The 24,001-nt window shown below is 41.2% G+C and overlaps 2 protein-coding genes across 4 annotated transcripts in view; both read left to right on the top strand.

Annotated features, from left to right (window-relative positions):
* Positions 1 to 4,895: 4,895 nt before the first annotated feature.
* On the top strand, positions 4,896 to 22,663 carry armc1l (armadillo repeat containing 1, like). 2 transcript variants are annotated; one of them, XM_036984534.2, is made up of 7 exons: positions 4,896 to 5,278; positions 5,908 to 6,086; positions 6,504 to 6,595; positions 7,114 to 7,300; positions 16,668 to 16,784; positions 17,207 to 17,281; positions 18,120 to 22,663. In XM_036984534.2, exons 2-7 carry the CDS (start codon positions 5,934 to 5,936, stop codon positions 18,312 to 18,314), a joined length of 819 nt encoding a protein of 272 aa, XP_036840429.2. In that variant the 5' UTR covers positions 4,896 to 5,278; positions 5,908 to 5,933; the 3' UTR covers positions 18,315 to 22,663. The 2 variants fall into 2 exon arrangements, with proteins under 2 accessions (XP_036840429.2, XP_036840431.2); XM_036984536.2 differs by having other exon boundaries at positions 5,253 to 5,358.
* A 609-nt stretch (positions 22,664 to 23,272) lies between these two features.
* The window catches only part of LOC110518775 (ensconsin), a 61,430-nt gene continuing 60,701 nt past the window's right edge, over positions 23,273 to 24,001 (top strand). For both annotated transcript variants that reach the window (XM_090183071.1, XM_090183070.1), the window contains exon 1: positions 23,273 to 23,671. In XM_090183071.1, the coding sequence (XP_090039197.1) occupies positions 23,629 to 23,671 (43 nt within the window). In that variant the 5' untranslated portion in view covers positions 23,273 to 23,628. The remainder of the gene's footprint in view (positions 23,672 to 24,001) is intronic.

Below are 24,001 nucleotides of genomic sequence, written 5' to 3'. Positions count from 1 at the left end.
GAGATTTGTCTTCCAACAAGACAATGATCCAAAACATAAAGCAAAATCTACAATGGAATGGTTCAAAAATAAACATATCCAGGTGTTAGAATGGCCAAGTCAAAGTCCAGACCTGAATCCAATCGAGAATCTGTGGAAAGAACTGAAAACTGCTGTTCACAAATGCTCTCCATCCAACCTCACTGAGCTCGAGCTGTTTTGCAAGGAGGAACGGGAAAAAAGTTCAGTCTCTCGATGTGCAAAACTGATAGAGACATACCCCAAGCGACTTACAGCTGTAATCGCAGCAAAAGGTGGCGCTACAAAGTATTAACTTAAGGGGGCTGAATAATTTTGCACGCCCAATTTTTCAGTTTTTGATTTGTTAAAAAAGTTTGAAATATCCAATAAATGTCGTTCCACTTCGTGATTGTGTCCCACTTGTTGTTGATTCTTCACAAAAAAATACAGTTTTATTTCTTTATGTTTGAAGCCTGAAATGTGGCAAAAGGTCGCAAAGTTCAAGGGGGCCGAATACTTTCGCAAGGCACTGTATGTGTAGGCCATCTACCGGATGCTGTTTGGTCAAAAATTGTGTGACATTGTTGCTGCCTGTAGCATTGAATGCAAAGGTTTGGCCTCCCCTCATTATAAAAATAAATAAAATAATAGCCAATCAGCATTGAGCTAAACTGAGTGAGGTCACCTGTGAATGGTCCTGGTGCTCCAAAATCCCTGCATGGCTCTAAACCAATAGAACACGTCAGAAACATTGCTTGACCATGCTGTAACTGTTTGTTACATGTAATATGTTACGTGAACTTCACCGGACAGATGTTGCTCTCCAGGTTTGTGATGAAACAAAGGTGAGGTTGAATTTATTCAGCCAGTGTGTCTTGTTATTGTCTCGGCCTGAGGCCTATATATCACATATGTCAAGACATTTGAACTATCAGGCTATAGAGCAAACGCAGTTATATGTCACGTCTCCTCACTCTCTCCAGCACTCCACCGCAACGGTCTACTAACCACCGGCCTTGGCAACAATCATTACACACACCTGGTCATTATCATTACACACACCTGGTCATTATCATTATACACACCTGGTCATTATCATTACACACACCTGGTCATTATCATTACACACACCTGGTCATTATCATTATACACACCTGGTCATTATCATTACACACACCTGATCATCATCATTACACACACCTGGTCATTATCATTACACACACCTGGTCATTATCAGTACACACACCTGGGCATCATCATTACACACACCTGGTCATTATCATTACACACACCTGGTCATTATCATTACACACACCTGGTCATTACCATTATACACACCTGGTCATTATCATTACACACACCTGATCATCATCATTACACACACCTGGTCATTATCATTACACACACCTGGTCATTATCATTACACACACCTGGTCATTATCATTACACACACCTGGTCATTATCATTACACACACCTGGTCATTATCATTACACACACCTGGTCATTATCATTACACACACCTGGTCATTATCATTATACACACCTGGGCATCATCATTACACACCCCTGGTCATTACCATTATACACACCGGGTCATTATCATTACACACACCTTGTCATTATCATTACACACACCTGGTCATCATCGTTACACACACCTGGTCATTATCGTTACACACACCTGATCATCATCATTACACAAACCTGGTCACCATCATTACACTCACCTGGTCATCATCATTACACACACCTGGTCATCATCATTACACACACCTGGTCATCATCATTACACACACCTGGTCATCATCATTACACACACCTGGTCATTATCATTACACACACCTGGTCCTCATCATTACGGACTGTGGCAGCCTCCAGTGGATGGAATGAGCATGCGCTCTGTACTTTATTCCGGAGAGGACTGCGCAAAGAGGTCCAGATGGAGTGGGAGTGTCGGGACGACAACCTATCTTTGGACGCACTCATCGCGATGGCCATCCGTCTGGATAACCTTCTCCGGGAGCGCCGGTGCCCACCTCACCTCCCTGAGGCACAGCCTGAACCCATGGAGGCTCACAAACCTCTCCACGGCAGAGCGGCGTCGCAGGTGCCCACCTCGCCTCCCTGAGGCACAGCCTGAACCCATGGAGGCTCACACACCTCTCCGCGGCAGAGCGGTGCCCACCTCACCTCCCTGAGGCACAGCCTGAACCCATGGAGGCTGACAAACCTCTCCACGGGAGAGCGGCGTCGCCGGAGACATCTGGAGCTCTGTCCTTATTGCGGCCAGGAGGGGCACCAGCTTCAGTGGTGTCCGGCGCATCCTAACCCAGGGTCCACTAGAGGTGACCTACCATGAGTATTCTATCATCATCATTTTCCCACCAAACCCTTTCTGACTGGCTGTCCCTCAGGTGTTGTCTCTCTACGGCTCTAGTGGACTCCAGGGTTGCAGGGATTTCATTGGCCATCGCCTCCACTTATGTCCATGTTGGACCTCCCCTTATGTCCATGTTGGACCTCCCCTTATGTCCATGTTGAACCTCCCCTTATGTCCATGTTGGACCTCCCCTTATGTCCATGTTGGACCTCCCCTTATGTCCATGTTGGACCTCCCCTTATGTCCATGTTGGACCTCCCCTTATGTCCATGTTGGACCTCCCCTTATGTCCATGTTGGACCTCCCCTTATGTCCATGGGGATGTTCCAAATATTTCTGACGAGTTCAAGTCCATATGGGAAGATGGGTTTTCTGTTGTAGAGATCAGAGATGCTCTTAAATCTATGAAGAAGGACCTGGGACAGATGGTCTTTCTGTGGAATTGTATTTACAGTTTTGGGAACATTTAGAGGGACCAGTATTCAACATGTTCCAAGAATGACTGTGGTGAGATTATTACTACAATGAAACAAGGGGTTATTTCTTTAGTATCAAAAGTTATGTTTGAACTTTTGGCACACAGCTCAGACACCCATACATACCCCACAAGACATGCCACCAGAGGTCTGTTTAAACTACTAGCACACAGCTCAGACACCCATACATACCCCACAAGACATGCCACCAGAGGTCTGTTTAAACTACTAACACATAGCTCAGACACCCATACATATCCCACAAGACATGCCACCAGAGGTCTGTTTAAACTACTAACACACAGCTCAGACACCCATACATACCCCACAAGACATGCCACCAGAGGTCTGTTTAAACTACTAACACACAGCTCAGACACCCATACATATCCCACAAGACATGTCACCAGAGGTCTCTTCACAGTCCCCAAGTCCAGAACAGACTATGGGAGGCGCACAGTACTACATAGAGCCATGACTACATGGAACTCTATTCCACAGTACTACATAGAGCCATGACTACATGGAACTCTATTCCACAGTACTACATAGATCCATGACTACATGGAACTCTATTCCACAGTACTGCATAGAGACATGACTACATGGAACTCTATTCCACAGTACTACATAGAGACATGACTACATGGAACTCTATTCCACAGTACTGCATAGAGACATGACTACATGGAACTCTATTCCACAGTACTGCATAGAGCCATGACTACATGGAACTCTATTCCACAGTACTACATAGAGCCATGACTACATGGGACTCTATTCCACAGTACTACATAGAGCCATGACTACATGGAACTCTATTCCACAGTACTACATAGAGCCATGACTACATGGAACTCTATTCCACAGTACTACATAGAGACATGACTACATGGAACTCTATTCCACAGTACTACATAGAGACATGACTACATGGAACTCTATTCCACAGTACTACATAGAGCCATGACTACATGGAACTCTATTCCACAGTACTACATAGAGCCATGACTACATGGAACTCTATTCCACATCAGGAAACAGATGCAGCAGTAGAATCAGATTTAAAAAGCAGGTAAAAATACACCTCATGGAACAACAGGGACTGTGAAGAGAGACACATACAGGTACAGACACATGCATACACACACACATGATAACATACACATGTACACACATGGATTTTGTGTTGTAGATATGTGGTAGTAGAGTAGGGGCCTGAGGGCACACACTTAATATGTTGTAAAATATGTTGTGAATGTATTGTAATTTAAAATATATATATATATAACTGCCTTAATTTTGCTGGAACCCAGGAAGAGTAGCTGCTTTCATGAACAAGCCCTTTTAGCCTGGAAACTATATTATGTCCATAACTTCTCCCAACACAAAACACTTCTGTGGAACAACAAAGATATTGTTGTTAAAAACAAGTCTTTGTTCTTCCCTAAGTGGTTTGAAATAAATATTATATTTGTGCTTCATTTATTTGATAAAGAAGAAAATCTACTCTCTTAGAGAAAGTTCTTAGAAGCACAACTTCCCAATACATTATAAAGAATGTGATACTATATCCAAAACAATAACCTCCAGGACTTACTAAATTAAACTACTAAATTAATGATTTTTGAGAACATGTCAAGATTGATGCACAATTTGTTAGAAGGTTGCCCCCTGCTGGATAAGAAATGTAATAACACATTAATAAAATAACTAACTTCAACAACAAGATCCCTCCTAGAGGGAAATTTCTCTGGAATGCATATATTACTGAAATTGAATGGAAGAACGCTTGGTTGCTCACTCACATATTTTGTATATCAAATAAAGTAAAATAAATTAACTTTAAAATCTTGCACAAAATATACTTTAATAATCAAATAAAAAAGGTGACGACTGAATATCGCGCGAGTTCGTTTTCCATGTTCCGGTGCCATGGGTGAGCGGAGTTACTACATTTTAGACCATTCTATTGCTCCTTAAATATAATCGCCACTGACCCGGGGTACCGGCCCATGCAAAACAAATTCGCCTATTGCAGTATTCTAAAACATTGGATCATCAAAACACATTTATCAGATGGCGGTAGACCGATAAACTAGTTAGCTAGTATGGACTCAATATTGGCAAATATTAGATGTATAAACTGTATACTATGAATAAGGTTGATCATCTTCTCTTACCACATGGTTAATTTGGAAATGTGACCAAAACGTATCAAAGAAATCGTGAAATAAAATTCTCCAAGCGAACTGAAATAGCCCGTGCTCAGCAAAACGTGCCGTGATTGGACATTTCAATTTGAATACAAAAAAATCTACGCCAATCAGAAGGGCTCACCATGCAATGTGACAGAAGCTGTTCGACCAATGAGGCAAAATCGTTGTTTTGTCTGTGTGCACGAGCCGGTTTGTCTCGCGGTAAGACGTTTCAAATCTTGGCGGTTTTAGTTACCGACTTTTAACGGAATTTGTAATAGTTGATCAAAATATATATTGAGGTACAAAGAAAAGTTGCAAACTAACTTACCATACTTTCAACAACAACAAAAAAAACATATCTGGATATAAGTGAAGTTAGTTTTCAGCCAAATAAGTTATGAGCTAGCTTCGTTAACGAACTTGTTTTGCTAATCTATATAGATATGTGTTTCATGACATTAACGTCAACTACTCAATTCATTCATTGTATTTTGTCGTCGTTTTTACGTATTTTACGTTTAGCTAGCTGGGTAGCAACAAACCCTAGATAACGTTAGCTTAGCTGGGTAGCAACAAACCCTAGATAACGTTAGCTTAGCTGGGTAGCAACAAACCCTAGATAACGTTAGCTTAGCTGGGTAGCAACAAACCCTAGATAACGTTAGCTTAGCTGGGTAGCAACAAACCCTAGATAACGTTAGCTAGCTCGACATACACAGTATCGTTAGTGAGGCCAAGCAAGGCAGTGACAAGAGAGTGTGTGTGTTAGCATCATCCACCTGCCCTTTTCAATACATCTACTGTGTCTAATTATACATCTTATCTCACTACACCTTTCTCTGCTGCAGAGACTCGGTAAGTTAGATTAACTAAGATGATGGATGCGCTGTCTGTGGTGACCCAGCTCCGGGACCTGGCGTCGGAGCCCCAGAACCGGGAGGCAATAGTCCAGGACCAGGGCTGTCTCCCCGGGCTGGTTCTCTTCCTGGACCACCAGGACCCGCAAGTGCTGTTCGCCACCCTGCAGGTCGGTTTAACCTGCTACTGGCCCCTAGCTACAGAAACCACAATGACAATCAAACAAGCAAGAACGGAACAGACAAAAACAGAGATGACTAATAGGCTACAGCTGCAGAATGAGCTGTATTTGTTTACGTTATAGTAAAGCTAGTTGGAAACGGTAAAAAAAAATCCACAAGAAGAAACAAAACAAAAAACACAACAGTATACAAAGCAGTTCCTTCTAATATAATTGTCTCACGCTGGCCATCCTTCCAAGTCTCGTCTCGTTAAGAAAAGGAAGCCTGGATGACCGAGGCTAAATCTAACCAGACAATACACATTCAAAAACAATGCCAACATGACAGTGACACTCAACATCCCCCTGAAACTTGGGAACAGGATGTAGAAGTGTCTCTTTCTGATTTGTAATCTCTCCTCTCAGACTATGCGCTACCTGGCAGAGTGGCCCTTGAACGTCACCACTATGAAGAATGAACTGGGCATGATGGTCAGCCTGGTGACCCTGATGGAGAGGTCAGTCCACTCTCTCAGGTCCCTGTTTAACTGTGTGTGTGTGTGTAAAAAAAACTATACCTATGGCTTCGGCATTACAATTGTGAATTGCAACAATGTGCATCAATCAACTGGGCAAATTAATGTTTTCAATGAATCCTACTCCTCTCTTGGTCCTGTCTCTTTTTGTACTAACTCTCTGGCACTGACTACACACACGCACTGGACTGTACACACTCACACATACTTACACTGACAACACACACACACACACGTAACATACGCTGCTGCTATTGTCTTATCTATCCTGTTGCCTAGTAACTTTAACCCTACCTATATGTACATAGCTACCTCAATTACCTCTTACCCCTGCACATCAGCTCGGTACTGGTACTCCCTGTATATAGCCATGTTATTACCTGGTACTCCCTGTCTATAGCCATGTTATTACCTTGTACTCCCTGTAAATAGCCATGTTATTATCTGGTACTTCCTGTATATAGCCAGGTCATCTGACATCCTGGCCCTGTCTCTTGTAGGAGTGGTTTGTGTGATGACATCAATACCCTGTCGCGGGAGGTGTATGGAATCCTGAGTGCCCCGCCCACCCCAGCCCCGCCCAGCCCAGAGAAAGAGAGGAGGAGAAACAAACCCCAGTTCTTCCTCAACTCTTCCAAAGGGAAGAACAAGTCTGTCACTCTGCACATCCAAGGCCTGGACAGCACTGTGAGTGTATATATACCGTTCCAGTCAAAAGTTTGAAACGCACCTACTCCTTCCAGGGTTTTTCTTTATTTTGACTATTTTCTACATTGTAGAATAATAGTGAAGACATCAAAACTATGAAATAACACATATGGAATCATGTAGTTACCAAAAAAGTGTTAAATAAATCTAAATATGTTATTGATTCTTCAAAGTAGCCATGACAGTCTAATCTATATATACATACAGTTGAAGTTGGATGTTTACATACACTTAGGTTGGGGTCATTAAAACTCGTTTTTCAACCACTCCACAAATTTCTTGTTAACAAACTATAGTTTTGCCAAGTCGGTTAGGACATCTACTTTGCATGACAAAAAGTCATTTTTCTAACAATTGTTAACAGACGGAATATTTTACTTATAATCCACTGTATCACAATTCCAGTGGGTCAGAAGTTTACATGCACTAAGTTGACTGTGCCTTTAAACAGATTGGAAAAGCCCAGAAAATGATGTCATGGCTTTAGAAGCTTCTGATAGGCTAATTGACATAATTTGAGTCAATTGGAGGTGTACCTGTGGATGTATTTCAAGGCCTACCTTCAAACTCAGTGCATCTTTGCTTGATATCATGGGAAAATCTAAAGAAATCAGCCAAGACCTCAGGAAAAAAATTGTAGACCTCCACAAGTCTGGTTCATCCTTGGGAGCAGTTTCCAAACGCCTGCAGGTACCACATTCATCTGTACAAACAATAGTATGCAAGTATAAACACCATGGGACCATGCAGCCGTCATACCGCTCAGGAAGGAGACGCGTTCTGTTTCCTAGAGATGAACGTACTTTGGTGTGAAACGTGCAAATCAATCCCAGAACAACAGCAAAGGACCTTGTGAAGATGCTGGAGGAAACAGGTACAAAAGTATCTTTATCCACAGTAAAAACGAGTCCTATTTCGACATAACCTGAAAGGTCACTCAGCAAGGAAGACGCCACTGCTCCAGAACCGCCATAAAAAAGCCAGACTACGGTTTGCAACTGCACATGGGGACAAAGATTGTATTTTTTGGAGAAATGTCCTCTGGTCTGGTGAAACAAAAATAGAACTGTTTAGCCATAATGACCATCGTTATGTTTGGAGGAAAAAGGGGGAGGCTTACAAGACTAAGAACAAAAGTGGTGATCCTAACTGACCTAAAACAGGGAATTTTTACTAGGATTAAATGTCAGGAATTGTGAAAAACTGATTTTAAATGTATTTGGCTAAGGGTTATTTAAACTTCCGACTTCAACTGTATATATGCACACAGCTCACTACATACAGTGCCTTGCGAAAGTATTCGGCCCCCTTGAATTTTGCGACCTTTTGCCACATTTCAGGCTTCAAACATAAAGATATAAAACTGTATTTTTTTGTGAAGAATCAACAACAAGTGGGACACAATCATGAATTGGACGACATTTATTGGATATTTCAAACTTTTTTAACAAATCAAAAACTGAAAAATTGGGCGTGCAAAATTATTCAGCCCCTTTACTTTCAGTGCAGCAAACTCTCTCCAGAAGTTCAGTGAGGATCTCTGAATGATCCAATGTTGACCTAAATGACTAATGATGATAAATACAATCCACCTGTGTGTAATCAAGTCTCCGTATAAATGCACCTGCACTGTGATAGTCTCAGAGGTCCGTTAAAAGCGCAGAGAGCATCATGAAGAACAAGGAACACACCAGGCAGGTCCGAGATACTGTTGTGAAGAAGTTTAAAGCCGGATTTGGATACAAAAAGATTTCCCAAGCTTTAAACATCCCAAGGAGCACTGTGCAAGCGATAATATTGAAATGGAAGGAGTATCAGACCACTGCAAATCTACCAAGACCTGGCCGTCCCTCTAAACTTTCAGCTCATACAAGGAGAAGACTGATCAGAGATGCAGCCAAGAGGCCCATGATCACTCTGGATGAACTGCAGAGATCTACAGCTGAGGTGGGAGACTCTGTCCATAGGACAACAATCAGTCGTATATTGCACAAATCTGGCCTTTATGGAAGAGTGGCAAGAAGAAAGCCATTTCTTAAAGATATCCATAAAAAGTGTTGTTTAAAGTTTGCCACAAGCCACCTGGGAGACACACCAAACATGTGGAAGAAGGTGCTCTGGTCAGATGAAACCAAAATTGAACTTTTTGGCAACAATGCAAAACGTTATGTTTGGCGTAAAAGCAACACAGCTGAACACACCATCCCCACTGTCAAACATGGTGGTGGCAGCATCATGGTTTGGGCCTGCTTTTCTTCAGCAGGGACAGGGAAGATGGTTAAAATTGATGGGAAGATGGATGGAGCCAAATACAGGACCATTCTGGAAGAAAACCTGATGGAGTCTGCAAAAGACATGAGACTGGGACGGAGATTTGTCTTCCAACAAGACAATGATCCAAAACATAAAGCAAAATCTACAATGGAATGGTTCAAAAATAAACATATCCAGGTGTTAGAATGGCCAAGTCAAAGTCCAGAACTGAATCCAATTGAGAATCTGTGGAAAGAACTGAAAACTGCTGTTCACAAATGCTCTCCATCCAACCTCACTGAGCTCGAGCTGTTTTGCAAGGAGGAATGGGAAAAAATGTCAGTCTCTCGATGTGCAAAGCTGATAGAGACATACCCCAAGCGACTTACAGCTGTAATCGCAGCAAAAGGTGGCGCTACAAAGTATTAACTTAAGGGGGCTGAATAATTTTGCACGCCCAATTTTTCAGTTTTTGATTTGTTAAAAAAGTTTGAAATATCCAATAAATGTCGTTCCACTTCATGATTGTGTCCCACTTGTTGTTGATTCTTCACAAAAAAATACAGTTTTATATCTTTATGTTTGAAGCCTGAAATGTGGCAAAAGGTCGCAAAGTTCAAGGGGGCCGAATACTTTCGCAAGGCACTGTAGATATCCTCAGAAACCAGCCTTAAGTCAGGAAAGCCTGGAGGAAGGCAGAAATATGCTAAAAAGGGGTCTAGTGGTGGAGTCTGAATAGAAACTAGTGATGCATTGTTACTTATCAAACCAATCAAATGTTTTGTGTGACTGGGGCTCCAAACAGGAGCCCCCCTACCTGTCAATTGTGATATACGTGGGTTATTGATAACCACTCTGTGTCCTACTATAGACAGTGGGCTGACTAGTGATTGATAACTGTGTCTTACTATAGACAGTGGGCTGACTAGTGATTGATAACTGTGTCCTACTATAGACAGTGGGCTGACTAGTGATTGATAACTGTTTCCTACTATAGACAGTGGGCTGACTAGTGATTGATAACTGTTTCCTACTATAGACAGTGGGCTGACTAGTGATTGATAACTGTGTCTTACTATAGACAGTGGGCTGACTAGTGATTGATAACTGTCTCCTACTATAGACAGTGGGCTGACTAGTGATTGATAACTGTGTCCTACTATAGACAGTGGGCTGACTAGTGATTGATAACTGTTTCCTACTATAGACAGTGGGCTGACTAGTGATTGATAACTGTCTCCTACTATAGACAGTGGGCTGACTAGTGATTGATAACTGTGTCCTACTATAGACAGTGGGCTGACTAGTGATTGATAACTGTCTTACTATAGACAGTGGGCTGACTAGTGATTGATAACTGTCTTACTATAGACAGTGGGCTGACTAGTGATTGATAACTGTCCTACTATAGACAGTGGGCTGACTAGTGATTGATAACTGTGTCCTACTATAGACAGTGGGCTGACTAGTGATTGATAACTGTGTCCTACTATAGACAGTGGGCTGACTAGTGATTGATAACTGTCTTACTATAGACAGTGGGCTGACTAGTGATTGATAACTGTCCTACTATAGACAGTGGGCTGACTAGTGATTGATAACTGTGTCCTACTATAGACAGTGGGCTGACTAGTGATTGATAACTGTTTCCTACTATAGACAGTGGGCTGACTAGTGATTGATAACTGTCTTACTATAGACAGTGGGCTGACTAGTGATTGATAACTGTCTTACTATAGACAGTGGGCTGACTAGTGATTGATAACTGTTTCCTACTATAGACAGTGGGCTGACTAGTGATTGATAACTGTTTCCTACTATAGACAGTGGGCTGACTAGTGATTGATAACTGTCTTACTATAGACAGTGGGCTGACTAGTGATTGATAACTGTTTCCTACTATAGACAGTGGGCTGACTAGTGATTGATAACTGTGTCCTACTATAGACAGTGGGCTGACTAGTGATTGATAACTGTCTTACTATAGACAGTGGGCTGACTAGTGATTGATAACTGTCTTACTATAGACAGTGGGCTGACTAGTGATTGATAACTGTCCTACTATAGACAGTGGGCTGACTAGTGATTGATAACTGTGTCCTACTATAGACAGTGGGCTGACTAGTGATTGATAACTGTGTCCTACTATAGACAGTGGGCTGACTAGTGATTGATAACTGTCTTACTATAGACAGTGGGCTGACTAGTGATTGATAACTGTCCTACTATAGACAGTGGGCTGACTAGTGATTGATAACTGTGTCCTACTATAGACAGTGGGCTGACTAGTGATTGATAACTGTTTCCTACTATAGACAGTGGGCTGACTAGTGATTGATAACTGTCTTACTATAGACAGTGGGCTGACTAGTGATTGATAACTGTCTTACTATAGACAGTGGGCTGACTAGTGATTGATAACTGTTTCCTACTATAGACAGTGGGCTGACTAGTGATTGATAGCTGTGTCCTACTATAGACAGTGGGCTGACTAGTGATTGATAACTGTGTCCTACTATAGACAGTGGGCTGACTAGTGATTGATAACTGTTTCCTACTATAGACAGTGGGCTGACTAGTGATTGATGACTGTTTCCTACTATAGACAGTGGGCTGACTAGTGATTGATAACTGTCCTACTATAGACAGTGGGCTGACTAGTGATTGATAACTGTTTCCTACTATAGACAGTGGGCTGACTAGTGATTGATAACTGTTTCCTACTATAGACAGTGGGCTGACTAGTGATTGATAACTGTTTCCTACTATAGACAGTGGGCTGACTAGTGATTGATAACTGTCTTACTATAGACAGTGGGCTGACTAGTGATTGATAACTGTGTCCTACTATAGACAGTGGGCTGACTAGTGATTGATAACTGTTTCCTACTATAGACAGTGGGCTGACTAGTGATTGATAACTGTGTCCTACTATAGACAGTGGGCTGACTAGTGATTGATAACTGTCCTACTATAGACAGTGGGCTGACTAGTGATTGATAACTGTTTCCTACTATAGACAGTGGGCTGACTAGTGATTGATAACTGTCCTACTATAGACAGTGGGCTGACTAGTGATTGATAACTGTGTCTTACTATAGACAGTGGGCTGACTAGTGATTGATAACTGTCCTACTATAGACAGTGGGCTGACTAGTGATTGATAACTGTCCTACTATAGACAGTGGGCTGACTAGTGATTGATAACTGTGTCTTACTATAGACAGTGGGCTGACTAGTGATTGATAACTGTTTCCTACTATAGACAGTAGGCTGACTAGTGATTGATAACTGTTTCCTACTATAGACAGTGGGCTGACTAGTGATTGATAACTGTTTCCTACTATAGACAGTGGGCTGACTAGTGATTGATAACTGTCCTACTATAGACAGTGGGCTGACTAGTGATTGATAACTGTCTTACTATAGACAGTGGGCTGACTAGTGATTGATAACTGTGTCCTACTATAGACAGTGGGCTGACTAGTGATTGATAACTGTTTCCTACTATAGACAGTGGGCTGACTAGTGATTGATAACTGTTTCCTACTATAGACAGTGGGCTGACTAGTGATTGATAACTGTTTCCTACTATAGACATTGGGCTGACTAGTGATTGATAACTGTGTCCTACTATAGACAGTGGGCTGACTAGTGATTGATAACTGTTTCCTACTATAGACAGTGGGCTGACTAGTGATTGATAACTGTGTCCTACTATAGACAGTGGGCTGACTAGTGATTGATAACTGTCTTACTATAGACAGTGGGCTGACTAGTGATTGATAACTGTCTTACTATAGACAGTGGGCTGACTAGTGATTGATAACTGTGTCTTACTATAGACAGTGGGCTGACTAGTGATTGATAACTGTTTCTTACTATAGACAGTGGGCTGACTAGTGATTGATGACTGTTTCCTACTATAGACAGTGGGCTGACTAGTGATTGATAACTGTTTCCTACTATAGACAGTGGGCTGACTAGTGATTGATGACTGTTTCCTACTATAGACAGTGGGCTGACTAGTGATTGATAACTGTCCTACTATAGACAGTGGGCTGACTAGTGATTGATAACTGTTTCCTACTATAGACAGTGGGCTGACTAGTGATTGATAACTGTGTCCTACTATAGACAGTGGGCTGACTAGTGATTGATAACTGTTTCCTACTATAGACAGTGGGCTGACTAGTGATTGATAACTGTTTCCTACTATAGACAGTGGGCTGACTAGTGATTGATAACTGTGTCCTACTATAGACAGTGGGCTGACTAGTGATTGATGACTGTCCTACTATAGACAGTGGGCTGACTAGTGATTGATAACTGTTTCTTACTATAGACAGTGGGCTGACTAGTGATTGATGACTGTTTCCTACTATAGACAGTGGGCTGACTAGTGATTGATAACTGTTTCTTACTATAGACAGTGGGCTGACTAGTGATTGATGACTGTTTCCTACTATAGACATTGGGCTGACTAGTGATTGATAACTGTTTCCTACTATAGACAGTGGGCTGACTAGTGATTGATGACTGTTTCCTACTATAGACAGTGGGCTGACTAGTGATTGATAACTGTCCTACTATAGACAGTGGGCTGACTAGTGATTGATAACTGTTTCCTACTATAGACAGTGGGCTGACTAGTGATTGATAACTGTGTCCTACTATAGACAGTGGGCTGACTAGTGATTGATGACTGTTTCCTACATAAGACAGTGGGCTGACTAGTGATTGCAGCATTGTATCTTTCTGATGTGAGTAGTTGGCAACAGTGTTGTTTCCAAGTGCTACTGAATAAGCTCAACTGAAATGCACTAATTGACTATGATACACATGACTTCTCGTCTACAAATCCATTCCAAATCTTCATACTATACATGACACGGGCGGAGTATGTATATCTGGCCTAGTGCGGCAGCAGGAATGCTAGGAATGTGCCTGACAAACACAATCATTTGCCTCTAATTTACTTGCGTTTGTAGCGGATCTTGGCCTGGTAAAAGTGAGCTGCCGCTGCTGCTGGGTAGTCAAAACTGTCCAGCTCCTTGAAGCAGCTTGATGCACATCAGCCTCGTTACTTTGTCGTCAAGGAGAGATCTTGAGGCCATCTTTACTCTGTTTTGGAGAAGGCCCCCTCTCGGAGGCCTTACTGGAAACGGGGATTATCAACAGCTTTTTCCAGTTTTTCCCAGTCCAGGGTACACTTAGCTGAAGTCCCTTATGAGAACCTCTGTCCTCTGGCCAGTCAGGGTTCACTTAGCTGAAGTCCCTTATGAGAACCTCTGTCCTCTGGCCAGTCAGGGTTCACTTAGCTGAAGTCCCTTATGAGAACCTCTGTCCTCTGGCCAGTCAGGGTTCACTTAGCTGAAGTCCCTTATGAGAACCTCTGTCCTCTGGCCAGTCAGGGTTCACTTAGCTGAAGTCCCTTATGAGAACCTCTGTCCTCTGCGTGAGTAGGAATAGAAACACACACCCAACACTAATGTCCAAGCAGCTTGAGGATGTATTAGCTTATGAGGTATATTATTATATTATTATGAAGTATATTATTATATTATTATGAAGTATATTATTATATTATATTATTATGTAGTATATTATTATATTATATTATATAGTATATTATTATATTATTATGTAGTATATTATTATATTATATTATATAGTATATTATTATATTATTATGTAGTATATTATTATATTATATTATATAGTATATTATTATATTATTATGTAGTATATTATTATATTATATTATATAGTATATTATTATATTATTATGTAGTATATTATTATATTATTATGTAGTATATTATTATATTATATTATTATGTAGTATATTATTATGTTATATTATATAGTATATTATTATGTAGTATATTATTATATTATTATGTAGTATATTATTATATTATTATGTAGTATATTATTATATTATTATGAAGTATATTATTATATTATATTATTATGTAGTATATTATTATATTATATTATATAGTATATTATTATATTATTATGTAGTATATTATTATATTATATTATATAGTATATTATTATATTATTATGTAGTATATTATTATATTATATTATATAGTATATTATTATATTATTACATAGTATATTATTATATTATTATGTAGTATATTATTATATTATTATGTAGTATATTATTATATTATTATGAAGTATATTATTATATTATATTATTATGTAGTATATTATTATATTATTATGTAGTATATTATTATATTATTATGTAGTATATTATTATATTATTATGAAGTATATTATTATATTATTATGAAGTATATTATTATATTATATTATTATGTAGTATATTATTATATTATTATGTAGTATATTATTATGTAGTATATTATTATATTATTATGTAGTATATTATTATATTATTATGTAGTATATTATTATATTATATTATTATGTAGTATATTATTATATTATTATGTAGTATATTATTATATTATTATGTAGTATATTATTATATTATTATGTAGTATATTATTATATTATTATGTAGTATATTATTATATTATATTATTATGTAGTATATTATTATATTATTATGTAGTATATTATTATATTATTATGTAGTATATTATTATATTATATTATTATGTAGTATATTATTATATTATGTGGTATATTATTATATTATTATGTAGTATATTATTATATTATTATGTAGTATATTATTATATTATATTATTATGTAGTATATTATTATATTATATTATTATGTAGTATATTATTATATTATGTAGTATATTATTATATTATATTATATAGTATATTATTATATTATTATGTAGTATATTATATTATATTATATTATTATGTAGTATATTATTATATTATATTATTATGTAGTATATTTGACTTCGACAGGTATTTCCATCAATTAAAAAAATCATTATGTTGCAGTAGACTTTTTTTCTTCTCCCAGACAATTTGTCCAGCAACAATTTTATTTATTGGATTTTCATGTAGTTTATCGGCTATAAACGCTGTGGTTTAGCGGCTTCCGGAAACCCTGCTGTACACCAACTGACTGTGTGTTGTCCAGGCCCAGCGAGGTGTGTGTGAGGAGGCTCTGCTGAAGGTGAAAGGAGTGATCAGCTTCACCTTCCAGATGGCTTCTAAGAGATGCACCGTTCGCATCCGCTCTGACCTGCCCACTGAAGTAACTCCATCTGACTCTCTCTCTGTCTGTCTCTCTCTCTGTCTGTGTCTCTCTGTCTGTGTCTCTCTGTCTGTGTCTCTCTGTCTGTGTCTCTCCGTCTGTCTCTCTCCCTCTGTCTCTCTCCGTCTGTGTCTCTCTCCGTCTGTGTCTCTCTCCGTCTGTGTCTCTCTCCGTCTGTGTCTCTCTCTGTCTGTGTCTCTGTCTGTGTCTCTCCGTCTGTGTCTCTCCGTCTGTCTCTCTCTCTCCGTCTGTCTCTCTCTCCGTCTGTCTCTCTCTCCGTCTGTCTCTCTCCGTCTGTCCCTGTCTCTCCGTCTGTCTCTCTTACACATACACACACACACACACACCCCTGCCTACAGAGCTAGACACACAGATTAGCCCATTGGTTAAAGTGTTGTAAAAGTGTCCATCTCTCCCTGTAGAGTCTGGCGTCGGCCATCGCTGCTACCAAGGTGCTGTCAGCCCAACAGGTGGTGAGGAATGAAGTTGGGGAGGAGGTGAGACACTTGGCTCAGGAAAGAATGAAAGAACAATGGCCTGAGCTTCCATGTTAATTTCTGTGTGCCTCTTCTCCCTCCCCTTCTCTCCTCCCTCCCCTTCTCTCCTCCCTTCCTTCTCTCCTCCCTTCCTTCTCTCCTCCCTTCTCTTCTCTCCTCCCTTCTCTTCTCTCCTCTCCTCCCTTCTCCTCCCTTCTCTCCTCTCCTCCCTTCTCTCCTCCCTCCCTTCTCTCCCCCCCTCCTTCTCTCCTCCCCTCACTTCTCTCTGCCCCTTCTCTCCTCCCTTCTCTCTTCTCCTCCCTCTCCTTCTCTCTTCTCCTCCCTCTCCTTCTCTCTTCTCCTCCCTCCTCTTCTCCTCCCTCCCCTTCTCTCTTCTCCTCCCTCCCCTTCTCTCTTCTCCTCCCTCCCCTTCTCTCTTCTCCTCCCTCCCCTTCTCTCTTCTCCTCCCTCCCCTTCTCTCTTCTCCTCCCTCCCCTTCTCTCTTCTCCTCCTTCCCCTTCTCTCTTCTCGTCCTTCCCCTTCTCTCTTCTCCTCCTTCCCCTTCTCTCTTCTCCTCCTTCCCCTTCTCTCTTCTCCTCCTTCCCCTTCTCTCTTCTCCTCCTTCCCCTTCTCTCTCCCATTCTCTCCTCTTCTCTCTCCCATTCTCTCCTCTTCTCTCCTCCCTCCTCTTCTCTCCTCCCTCCCCTTCTCTCCTCTTCTCTCCTCCCTCCCCTTCTCTCCTCTTCTCTCCTCCCTCCCCTTCTCTCCTATTCTCTCCTCCCTTCTCTCCTCCCTCCTTTTCTCTCCCCTTCTCTCCTCTCGCCTCTTCTCACCTCTCCTCCCTCTTCTCTCCTCTCAGGTCCTGCTCCCCCTCAGTGTGTGTGTTGGTAATGTGAGGGAGGAGAACGTCTCAATACCAGACTACCTTCCAGAGGACGAGAGTCCCGAGAGCGAGACGGACCGCGCCGTGTCCCGTACCGCAGCCAAGGACAACACCTCTGGCAGCTGGCTCGGCTCAGCAGCCACTTTCCTCACCAGATCCTTCTACTGGTGAAACTGGGGCCCTCAGGAGCCGGCATGGCTGTTCTCACAGGGGACACCTGAACTGGGAACACAGCAGAACTGCCCTGAAGTGTACACTATGGCTGCATCCCCATTCTACAAGACATCTCCTGAAGTGTACACTATGGCTGCATCCCCATTCTACAACACATCTCCTGAAGTGTACACTATGTCTGCATCCCCATTCTACAACACATCTCCTGAAGTGTACACTATGGCTGCATCCCCATTCTACAACACATCTCCTGAAGTGTACACTATGTCTGCATCCCCATTCTACAACACATCTCCTGAAGTGTACACTATGGCTGCATCCCCATTCTACAACACATCTCCTGAAGTGTACACTATGTCTGCATCCCCATTCTACAACACATCTCCTGAAGTGTACACTATGGCTGCATCCCCATTCTACAACACATCTCCTGAAGTGTACACTATGTCTGCATCCCCATTCTACAACACATCTCCTGAAGTGTACACACCCCGTCATGGATTTAAAAGCTTTGGCTGTAGGTGTCAACATTGGCTGTAGGTGTCAACATTGGCTGTAGGTGTAAACATTGGCTGTAGGTGTAAACATTGGCTGTAGGTGTCAACATTGGCTGTAGGTGTAAACATTGGCTGTAGGTGTCAACATTGGCTGTAGGTGTCAACATTGGCTGTAGGTGTCAACATTGGCTGTAGGTGTAAACATTGGCTGTAGGTGTCAACATTGGCTGTAGGTGTCAACATTGGCTGTAGGTGTAAACATTGGCTGTAGGTGTCAACATTGGCTGTAGGTGTAAACATTGGCTGTAGGTGTCAACATTGGCTGTAGGTGTCAACATTGGCTGTAGGTGTCAACATTGGCTGTAGGTGTCAACATTGGCTGTAGGTGTCAACATTGGCTGTAGGTGTCAACATTGGCTGTAGGTGTCAACATTGGCTGTAGGTGTCAACATTGGCTGTAGGTGTCAACATTGGCTGTAGGTGTCAACATTGGCTGTAGGTGTCAACATTGGCTGTAGGTGTCAACATTGGCTGTAGGTGTCAACATTGGCTGTAGGTGTCAACATTGGCTGTAGGTGTCAACATTGGCTGTAGGCGTCAACATTGGCTGTAGGTGTCAACATTGGCTGTAGGCGTCAACATTGGCTGTAGGCGTAAACATTGGCTGTAGGCGTAAACATTGGCTGTAGGCGTCAACATTGGCTGTAGGTGTCAACATTGGCTGTAGGTGTCAACATTGGCTGTAGGTGTCAACATTGGCTGTAGGTGTCAACATTGGCTGTAGGTGTCAACATTGGCTGTAGGTGTCAACATTGGCTGTAGGTGTCAACATTGGCTGTAGGTGTCAACATTGGCTGTAGGTGTCAACATTGGCTGTAGGTGTCAACATTGGCTGTAGGTGTCAACATTGGCTGTAGGTGTCAACATTGGCTGTAGGTGTCAACATTGGCTGTAGGTGTCAACATTGGCTGTAGGTGTCAACATTGGCTGTAGGTGTCAACATTGGCTGTAGGTGTAAACATTGGCTGTAGGTGTCAACATTGGCTGTAGGTGTCAACATTGGCTGTAGGTGTCAACATTGGCTGTAGGTGTAAACATTGGCTGTAGGTGTCAACATTGGCTGTAGGTGTCAACATTGGCTGTAGGTGTAAACATTGGATGTAGCTGCACACGAGAGGACAGAGAGAGAAACAGGATGTGACCAGTGGTGTAAAAAGTAAAGATACCTTAATAGAAAATGACTCAAGTAAAAGTCAGTAAAATACTACTTGAGTAAACGTCATAGTATTTGGTTTTAAATATACTTAAGCTTCAAAAGTAAAATAATGAAATACTTTAAATTCCTTATTTTAAGCAAATCAGACGGCAATATTTGCTTTTTACATTTTTAATTTACAGAAGAAGTTCACATACACTCAATTAGTATTTGGTAGCAATGCCTTTACATTGTTTACCTTGGGTTAACGTTTCAGGTAGCTTCCCACAATAAGTTGGGTGAATATTGGCCCATTCCTCCTGACAGAGTTGGTTTAACTGAGTCAGGTTTGTAGGCCTCCTTGCTCGCACACGCTTTTTCAGTTCTGCCCCAAATGTTATATAGGATTGAGGTCAGGGATTTGTGATGGCCACTCCAATACCTTGACTTTGTTGTCCTTAAGCCATTTTGCCACAACTTTGTAAGTATGTTTGGGGTAATTATCCATTTGGAAGACCCATTTGCGACCAAGCTTTAACTTCCTGACTAATGTCTTGAGATGTTGCTTCAATATTTCCACATTTTCTTTCCTCATGATGCTTTCTAGTTTGAAGTGCACCAGTCCCTCCTGCAGTAAATCACCCCCACAACATGATAGTGCCACCCCCGTGCTTCACGGTTGGGATGGTGGTCTTCGGCTTGTAAGCATCCCTCTTTTTCCTCCAAACATAACGATGGTCATTATGGCTAAACAGTTCTATTTTTGTTTCATCAGACCAGAGGACATTTCTCTAAAAAGTAAGGTCTTTGTCCCCATGTGCAGTTGCAAACCGTAGTCTGGCTTTTTTTATGGCGGTTCTGGAGCAGTGGCTTCTTCCTTGCTGAGTGGCCTTTCAGGTTATGTTGATATAGGACTCGTTTTACTGTGGATATAGATACTTTTGTACCTGTTTCCTCCAGCATCTTCACAAGGTCCTTTGCTGTTGTTCTGGGATTAATTTGTACTTTTCACACCAAAGTACGTTCATCTCTAGGAGACAGAACGCGTTTCCTTCCTGAGCGGTATGACGGCTGCATGGTCCCATGGTGTTCATACTTGCGTACTATTGTTTGTACAGATGAACGTGGTACCTTCAGGTGTTTGGAAATTGCTCCCAAGGATGAACCAGACTTGTGGAGATTGACAAATTATCTTCCGAGGTCTTGGCTGATTTCCTTTGATTTTTTCCATGATGTCAAGCAAAGAGGCACTGAGTTTGAAGGTAGGCCTTGAAATATATCCACAGGTACACCTCCAATTGACTCAAATTATGTCAATTAGCCTATCAGAAGCTTCTAAAGCAATGACATCATTTTCTGGGCTTTTCCAATCTGTTTAAAGGCACAGTCAACTTAGTGTATGTAAACTTCTGACCCACTGGAATTGTGATACAGTGAATTATTATTGAAATAATCTGTCTGTAAACAATTGTTGGAAAAATTACTTGTGTCATGCACAAAGTAGATGTCCTAACCGACTTGCCAAAACTACAGTTTGTTAACAAGAAATGTGTGGAGTGGTTGAAAAACTAGTTTTAATGACCCCAACCTAAGTGTATGTAAACATCCAACTTCAACTGTAGTTAAGTAAAAGTTGACAAAAAAATTGTAAAGTACAGATACCCCAAAAAAGGACTTAAGTAAAAATAAAACTTAAGTAGTATTTTAAAGTACTTTACACCACTGCCACTGACTAGGGTGACCACATTTATAATACCAAATATGGGATGATTTTGTGCGACATTGTATCCTACATTTGATACATTTTTGAGCAGAAGCATCCTGCTTTTTTTTGGTAAATTTGTTATGTTTGAATTTGTGGGTAAAATACAGGACATGATTGGTTGTGGGGCAAAGGGCCAAAATGTGGAACTATCCCGCCCAATCCGGAACATGTGGTCAGCCTACAAAACAAATCATGTCTTAGGAAGGGTCGGATGGTACAATAGGCTGCTGCTGCTAGAGAAAGGTCTTATCTGTTGATTTCTTTTGCAGCCCTGCTCACTGCTTTCAGGTAATACATTGGGATGAATGTACATATTATCCAACACTTCAATCGGATCTATTTATCTGTGTTAACTATTCACTGTGTTTGCTGTTGGTCTCTACGCCTGTTGGAATATTTCATTATTGTTTACCTTTATGTTCTGAGGGGTTTACTACAAAGCAGGATCGGTGTGTTAGCTTGCCTAAATATTAAATATTCTGAAATAACTTTTGTTTATTTTTTTGGGGGGGTAAAGATAAGCTTGAAATGGGAATTGTCTTACTCGACAACCCAAAACAAATATCTAAGTTTTAGGCTTGTTAATGACAAAAGTTGAAGAACATAGGCAGGTGCAGGTGCTGGAGTTGTGGGTGAATTCAGGACAAAGGACACCGCAGCTGCTCCCAGGGGATCTAGATGGATGAAACGTTACAACAAATACCTGGGATCAAGTGCTTCTTAATAAACCAGAAATCAAGGTATTGATCCTGTTTTATGGTCCACAGTACCCCCTCAGATATTGTGTGTATTTTTTGTTTTACTCGTTGCCCCTGAGGTGACTAAAACGCTTGTAAAAACTGCCTTCAATGTGTTTCCTATTTCTGAAATAAATGATCCCAAAAGAAAAGAATTTCAACAAACCACAATCACCAAAAGAACTCAAATGAAGAGCAAAACATAGCATACATTAAATACACAAGAACTCAAACTCAGTTTAATAGAGAATATTAGAAACGTTTGACAACTTTGTCTAAATATGTTCCACGTTGTGTCTCATTTATCTATGTTGCAGTGAAATCGTGGTTGTAAAACAGTCACCACTAAGACCGACACCACAGGGGCCAACTACAAAGCAGCGTCAATGAGTTAGCCAGCTTGCTTGCTGGCCAAAATATTCTGAAATGACATTTTAATAAAGATACATTTGAAATAGTCATGATACCCTGATGAAGACCGTGTTTAGCTATTAAAACGTAATACATTGTTACGTCTGTCTTGAGTGCAGCCAAAGCAATACCATGATCGTTATGATCATTATCCAGGTTTTACCAGTAGGTGGCAGTATATTTACATATACTGTAGTCTATCTACTGTGTAGCGTGAAGTTGGCTCTAAACGCTGATCTGGGATCATTTTAGCATTTCCCCTCACTAATGGTTAGGATTTGGGGCAGGGGAAGCTGATCCTAGATCTGTACCTTTTTTTTAGACGAGTTGTATCAACACTTATCTGAATCGTCTGTAGGTTAATGTTTCACATGAAGTGAACCCGCTGTAAGTGTTACACAGTATTAAACCCCACTGTGTATTCGTTTCACTTCATCTGAGCTGCGGACTCTGAACTTGTGCCTTGTTAAATACTGTCGTTGATAAAGCCAAGGAATGCGTACACATCGTTCAGAAACCCTTATTTATCAGTATGATTAGCCTATTCTTTAGGGGGGGGGGGGGGGGGGGGGGGTGGAACAGGTGCATGAACGGCGATCAGAGATGTGATTAAAACAGAAGTGTGTGATGTCCTCCACCTGTCCGCCAGGGGACCGGTTTCCCCCGTACCACCGGCTCCAGGCTAATCCCTCAGTCGACGTCAGGAATGGCCGACCAGGACAGCAGCAACGCATCTCCAGAGACACAAGGTGAGCTGCCCTCGACAACTTCTCTCGTTTAACGTGTCCGTGGACCGTACGGAGGGGCTTTTGAACCCCACTATTCTCTTTGTCGATGAGAATATGTGATTGGAAGTAGCCAGAGCCGTCGGGTCACGGGGACCGGATTAACTATCAACCCATAGATCACTGAACCCGCCGGTTATTATGCAACTGTGTTTGTTTCAAACGGAAAACTACTACTTTTAATTCTAATACTTTTTAACGAGCTGTTTGGTCGTTCTCCACACTAATTTGGGCACTAGGCTAGATACACCTGTTGGCTGGGGATGTTACACCGCGCAGTTTGGAATGACAGGT

This window comes from Oncorhynchus mykiss, chromosome 8 (genome assembly GCF_057628025.1).
Source record: "Oncorhynchus mykiss isolate SJ-2025 chromosome 8, ASM5762802v1, whole genome shotgun sequence".
In the NCBI taxonomy this organism is placed as follows: domain Eukaryota; kingdom Metazoa; phylum Chordata; class Actinopteri; order Salmoniformes; family Salmonidae; genus Oncorhynchus; species Oncorhynchus mykiss.
Note: the sequence above shows the minus strand (reverse complement) of the source record. Positions and strands in the feature narration are given on the sequence as shown.

Bases quoted from the DNA above. Each gene is read 5' to 3' on its own strand.
- armc1l (XM_036984534.2), top strand. From the start codon at position 5,934: ATGATGGATGCGCTGTCTGTGGTGACCCAGCTCCGGGACCTGGCGTCG. The intron at 7,301-16,667 runs GTGAGTGTATAT...TGTGTTGTCCAG, and splicing joins TCCAAGGCCTGGACAGCACT to GCCCAGCGAGGTGTGTGTGA. The intron at 17,282-18,119 runs GTGAGACACTTG...CTCTCCTCTCAG, and splicing joins GGAATGAAGTTGGGGAGGAG to GTCCTGCTCCCCCTCAGTGT.